Source organism: Pygocentrus nattereri, chromosome 21, assembly GCF_015220715.1.
Source record: "Pygocentrus nattereri isolate fPygNat1 chromosome 21, fPygNat1.pri, whole genome shotgun sequence".
Lineage (NCBI taxonomy): Eukaryota > Metazoa > Chordata > Actinopteri > Characiformes > Serrasalmidae > Pygocentrus > Pygocentrus nattereri.
In genome coordinates this window covers 20,470,431-20,476,425 of record NC_051231.1, presented here as the reverse complement: position 1 = coordinate 20,476,425, position 5,995 = coordinate 20,470,431, and the positions used below count along the sequence as shown (strand labels likewise).

Genomic DNA, 5,995 nt, shown 5'->3' with positions numbered 1-5,995 from the left:
CAAAAGTCTCTGCCGCAGTCGTCAAAACAGACAGGCACAAAATTTACTTGTGGATTTAAATGCAATTGACTTTTTAAACAGCCCTGGCATTCAGTCATACTGCCAGTTATTTGGAGTAGGTTAATCTTTTATGACAGATATCTTATCGTTCAATGGTCCCACAGTGTTCTAATTAATCATCCTGGGTTCTTTATGTGACAAGTTCATTTAGCCGTCAGAGAGATATAAGGAGCAAGAGAAGTGCTTATTTTATGGTCTTCATCTGAGGTACATGAGGTAAGCTATGGGAAAGTATGCTAACCCTTGTGAAAGAAAAATGCATTTAAGTGTACTTTGTAATATGAAAAGTACATATTTTTAATGTTTACACTTTTTAAATGTTTAAACCTGCTTTAATACATACTACATGTATAAAGCATTATTTTGGAGTGTATGACAAGATTTTGAGTGCTTTTCCTGAAAAACATAAGTTAAGCACTACAATAAAAAAATGTCATTTGTGGACAAAACTGTTATTACACTTGGAATATGTTATAAATGTTCTACTGGATGTACTGGTTTCTGTTTCAGTTAAAATACATCAAATTGTATTAAAGTATAATTTAGTAGTCATTTTAAAAAGACAGCTTTATTAATATAGTTCTTAAATAATACACTTAAGCTGATGGCAAATATGCTAATTTTTTTTAGGTATGCTTTAGTGTGTTAAGAAATAAATTTATTCAGGTGTTTTCTTACAGTGTAATTTAAAATATATTACTCAAAATACACTGAAAAGCATAATTTAGACATATTTTCATTAAAAAATTAAATTAAAAAATATAATTTTAGTATTCTCTATGTACTTCTAATATACTATATTTGTACTTACATATGCTTCATTGTCTCAAGAAAAGACATTGGATTGGAATTAGGTCAGCTTTATGTATTATATTATATTATATTATATTATATTATATTATATTGTATTATATTATAACACAACCTTACAAAGAATGGTAAGAGACCATGAGATAATTATACAATATTTCAACTGCCACTAATTCAGACAATTGAAACATAACTGGTGCTTTAATATGTACATGTAATGCAGATTTGTTCATTCTGTCCAGTAGCCTACAATTCCCTACAATGACCAGGCTCACAATCCTTGCAGGTAAACTTGCTGCCTTACAGCATGTATCGTCTGTATTTAGAATTAATTGTAAAAGTATCCAAATGACTAATGAACTGAGCTTATCTCTTTAGGCTTATGCCTGGTGCTGTGCCATTTTGGTGAGTCATATAATTTCAAAGTTGGAAGAGTAGTTATGGGTAATAAACAGAAAGTCTCATAGGAAACTTTGCACTTTTCAGGTTCAGCAGAACAGCTGGGGTGCTACTTCACCAACTGGTCCCAGTACAGGCCTGGCATTGCAAAGTATATGCCTTCTAATGTGGACCCTTTTCTCTGTACCCACCTATTTTATGCTTTCGCCTCCATCAACTATGCCAATGAGCTTGTCACCAGTGATTGGAATGATGAGGTGTTCTATAAATCTTTAAATGACCTGAAGAACAAGTACGTATTATTTGTCAAATACCATAGCAACAATGAAAAATTTAAAAACAGAAATAGAGGTTTCATCTTTCAGTATGAAGCACTAGGCTCACAGATAAGTGTCTTCCTCCTGCAGGAATGCAGCTTTGAAGACCCTTTTAGCAGTTGGTGGCTGGAACTTTGGCTCCACACAGTGAGTTTATACAGATTGTTTCATAGTCTAAAAGGTTAGACAGAAGATGCTGCATGTGATCTTATATTTTTACTTTAGGTTCTCCATCATGGTGTCCACTCCAGCCAACCGTCAAACATTCATCCAGTCCTCCATCTCATTCCTGAGAACACATGGATTTGATGGTCTGGACCTGGACTGGGAATACCCTGGTGCCAGGGGAAGCCCACCTGAAGACAAGCAGCGATTTACACTGTTGTGCAAGGTAGGACTGTTGCTTCATCTGAAATCTCCATTCTTTCACCCTTAGATAATACTTTGACTATGCATTCTACAGGACCTGAAAGAAGCCTTTGCTGCTGAGGCCAGATCTACTGGACAATCTACGCTCTTACTTAGTGCAGCTGTGCCTGCTATCAAAGAAATCATTGATGACGGCTATGAAATCAGTGAGATAGCCAAGTGTGTCAATATTCACATACAACCATACTGATATAATATAATGCAGTAACACAATTTAACACACATATTAATCCTAGCCCTTGCATTTCTGATGAAACAGTTAACTAGCTGAAGTTTACAGATGTTTCAATGCTTCACTTATTTGAGTCTAATTAAACTCATCCATATGTTTCCATTTTAACTGTAGATATCTGGACTTCATCAATGTGATGACCTATGACTTCCATGGAATTTGGGACAGATTCACAGGACACAACAGCCCTCTGTACAAGGGAGCTCATGAGCAGGATTATCTTGAATATTTTAACACAGTAAATAGATACATAAATGATAATTAATAGATAATCTGGGCTTTCTAAAAAAAAAATAAAAAAAAACAACAATAGAGATGAAGAATAAGACCACAACAGATCACTTTCCTTTTGCATTTTCTCTAGGACTATGCCATGAGGTATTGGAGGGACAATGGTACCCCTGTGGAGAAACTGAGGATGGGATTTGCAGCTTATGGCCGTACCTTCCAACTCACCACTTCTGCTAATGGAGCTGGAGCTCCAGCTAGTGGACCTGCCTCTGCTGGACCCTACACAGGTGAAGCTGGATTCTGGGCCTATTATGAGGTATTAACTTCATAGGAAAATTTACAGTAAAATGTAGGGGAGATTGGGGAACAACCTAACATATTTTGATTTGGATATAAACCCAAATCCCAAAAAGTGGTATGATATGTGAAATGCCAGTAAAACAAAAAACAGTGATAAGTAAATTTTGTTTGACCTGCATTAAAATGACAAAAGGTTTTACCCAATGAACTTGTTTTTTTTTTTTTGTAAATATACATTAATTCCAAATTTAATGCTTGAAACCCATTCCAAAAGTTTTGGGAAGGACACAGTTTACCACTGTGTTGCATCACTTAATAATCATTTGAGGATTGAAGATTCAAGCTGATTCAAGCCGTTTTGAAAGAAGAACATTTAGAACATTTTTTATGTTACAGCTCCTTCAGTGGTGTTTTTTAAAATATTTTTTAATGAGAGACTGGTCTTGACTAGCACTTGCACTTATATGGTGATATTGATCACAAAAGCATACTGGTTTTTAATGCAGTGACATTTGAAGGATTGAAAGTCATGGGAATTCATAGTTGTGGTTTCGGCCTTGCCCTTTATGCACAGACATTTCTTGGGTTTCGTGAATCTAATGTAAATATTCCTTAAATATTATACCCCCCAAACTGTAAGTGTGAATTCTGCAACCCGGTACAGTTATTTGCATTTATAATGTAAAAACGTACATTTATGATACAAAACAGTTTTTTCATGTTCTACTGGAACCTGTTTAAGTACATAAAAAGGCCATGTTACATTTTACCCTGTTACATTGTGTCTGCTCTATGATAATATTACAGATTCCAGGCCACTGTGATATCTTAGCTATGACTTTCTAAATGAAATTCAATGTTAAATGTTTCTCATTCACTGTTTTCTCAGATTTGTGGCTTCCTTGAAGGAACCAAGATCCACTGGATTGAGGATCAGAGAGTACCCTATGCAACCAAGGGGGGTGAATGGGTTGGCTTTGACACCAAAGAGAGCTTTGAAATCAAGGTGACTATTGAGGAAAAAATCTTGTAAAAAATCTTGTAAATCTATTTACAAGATAATAATTAAAAAACTCGTAACTTTATTTCACTCCACTCCCTCCCACAGGTCCAATATCTAAAAGACCACAAGTTTGGAGGGGCTTTTGTTTGGGCTCTGGATCTAGATGACTTTGCTGGCGAGTTCTGTGGACAAGGAAGCCATCCTCTGATAGGTCACCTACATAACCTTCTAAATATCTGAGAAGTTTGGAGAATGATCAGTCTTCAATTATGCATGCAACTGCCGTACCTGAGTGAAACCATAAACTCTGCAGCTTTCAATAGTAAACATTAAATTAATGCTCAAATAGATCAGTGCCAACTCACAACATGGAGACTTGTTTGATCCTTCTGCCTTTTCCTTAAGCAAACAATGCAATAAAACTCAATTTGTGGTCAGTATTCAGAAAATAATATAGAACCTTTCATGTAAACTAAAACAGCAGATATGATATAACAGATGATATGATATAATATGTAAAATGTAATATATGCAAGTTGTAATGACCTGATGGGATGAAATTTTAGTTTTAGAAATAATGTGCTTGTATAATCCATGTATGTAATTAGTCTGTTCTGCTTTTTAAACAATAAAAAACAAATGCATGAAAGCAATATAAAAAGTTGTTGAAGAGGAAGTGTGCTCATAATTTTCATCACATTCCACTAGCATTAAAAATTTTGGGACACCTTGCTGTACTTTTTACTTTATGCACAATAATAACTTCCAGAAAGTGGATTTAAATATTACAAACTATTCACCAAAAAGTTTTATAGATGTTTGATTTAATATTTCAAGAATACTGTGAACAAAATGAAAAATAATATAGCTTATAAGGATCTACTTACATGACTATTTTTTGTCAAGTTATCTGCCTTAACATTTGATCTCCATTTTTTGAATATGATGAATGCTGGACATTATTTTTTATAAAAACTAAAAAAAAATACTCATGCTATGCTATTGATGTTTTCTAAGTCATTTCGAAATCTTCTACAGTTCTGGTCACCATTCTGGACATTTCTTAACATTTCTTAAATTTACAGATTCCCACTAAAGTTCTTTGAAACCTGTAAGGAGTAACACTTGCTACCAAATTACTTTTATACAATTGAAAAAAGCAAGTTCTGTAGAGTGCATTTTTGTGAGACAGCATGCTTAAATTAACTATGACTGTCATTTCTTCCTGTCATTTTAGCTTTCTTCTTATGCTGAAATACATCTGCTTATGTCAGGTCCATTCGGAACAGCCGAACACACTCAAACTAATGGTCTATGACAAAATGCAACAAAACTTGAGTGGTGTTTTACTTTTCTCTTCAAATAAAATGTCTTCTATTTTTCAGTTATTTGGGATATTTTTTCTTCTTTATAACTTCTCCTTAGGTTAATGCATACACATCTTTTGCACACATTACATTCTTTACACACTTATTTGCAGCTGCAATGAGTGGGAGTGATGATGAGGTGGACGCACATGCTGAGAGAAGCGAGATTTATTATAGGCAAATCCATCATCAAGGTCAAGACAGTCCAAAGCGCCAAGCCAAACCCTCCAAACAATGGGGTGAAAACAGCAGGGACAGGACATGGGACATGAGGAACAGGAACAGAAACCGGAACAGAAGCAGATGCAGAATACAGAACAATAGAACGCGTAACAGGAGCCAAGGGCACAGAAATAGAAACAGAAGAGGAAACAGAAGAGACAGCAAAAGATACAGGAACAGAGGAAACACAAACAGACTGAGGACGAAACAGAGCCGGGAGGAAGGACAAGGAGGAACAACAGAAAATGACACCGAATGAGGTACGACTGGAGGCACAACAGGATGAGGAACCAACAATGTAAGACAGACCAAGCAAAAGACAAGGGAACAGAAACCGACACACAAAGACACTGGGACAGAAACAGAAGGAGAGACAGGAACAAGAACCACAACGGGAATGGGCATGGGCACAGACACAACAACAGGGAACAAAACAGGAACAGAGGAGGGCAAAAACAAAGGAGCAGAAAAAACAGGGGACACAGTAGCAGACACAGATGGAACAGGAGGTCCACGGGGAGCAGCAGACACAGGCAGAACAGGAGGCCAACGGGGAGCAGCAGACACAGGCGGAAGAGGAGGCCCACGGGGAACAGCAGGCACAGGCGAGGATGGGACCGGCGGG

The 5,995-nt window shown here is 36.3% G+C and overlaps 1 protein-coding gene across 2 annotated transcripts; it reads left to right on the top strand.

Annotated features, from left to right (window-relative positions):
• The first annotated feature begins 223 nt into the window (after window positions 1–223).
• Window positions 224–5,160, top strand: LOC108425717 (acidic mammalian chitinase-like). 2 transcript variants are annotated; one of them, XR_005129266.1, is made up of 11 exons: window positions 224–276; window positions 1,113–1,156; window positions 1,249–1,275; window positions 1,357–1,561; window positions 1,677–1,733; window positions 1,812–1,977; window positions 2,050–2,174; window positions 2,362–2,485; window positions 2,612–2,765; window positions 3,668–3,784; window positions 3,887–4,029. XR_005129266.1 is itself a non-coding variant. In XM_017694596.2 (11 exons), the coding sequence occupies exons 1-11, from the start codon at window positions 272–274 to the stop codon at window positions 4,019–4,021; spliced, it is 1,188 nt and encodes a 395-aa protein (XP_017550085.2). In that variant the 5' UTR covers window positions 226–271; the 3' UTR covers window positions 4,022–5,160. The 2 variants fall into 2 exon arrangements, 1 of the variants encoding a protein (XP_017550085.2); XM_017694596.2 differs by having other exon boundaries at window positions 226–276; window positions 2,612–2,794; window positions 3,887–5,160.
• The last annotated feature ends 835 nt before the right edge of the window (window positions 5,161–5,995 follow it).

Bases quoted from the DNA above. Each gene is read 5' to 3' on its own strand.
- LOC108425717 (XM_017694596.2), top strand. The intron at 1,562-1,676 runs GTACGTATTATT...TTCCTCCTGCAG, and splicing joins TTAAATGACCTGAAGAACAA to GAATGCAGCTTTGAAGACCC. The intron at 2,175-2,361 runs GTGTGTCAATAT...TTTTAACTGTAG, and splicing joins GAAATCAGTGAGATAGCCAA to ATATCTGGACTTCATCAATG.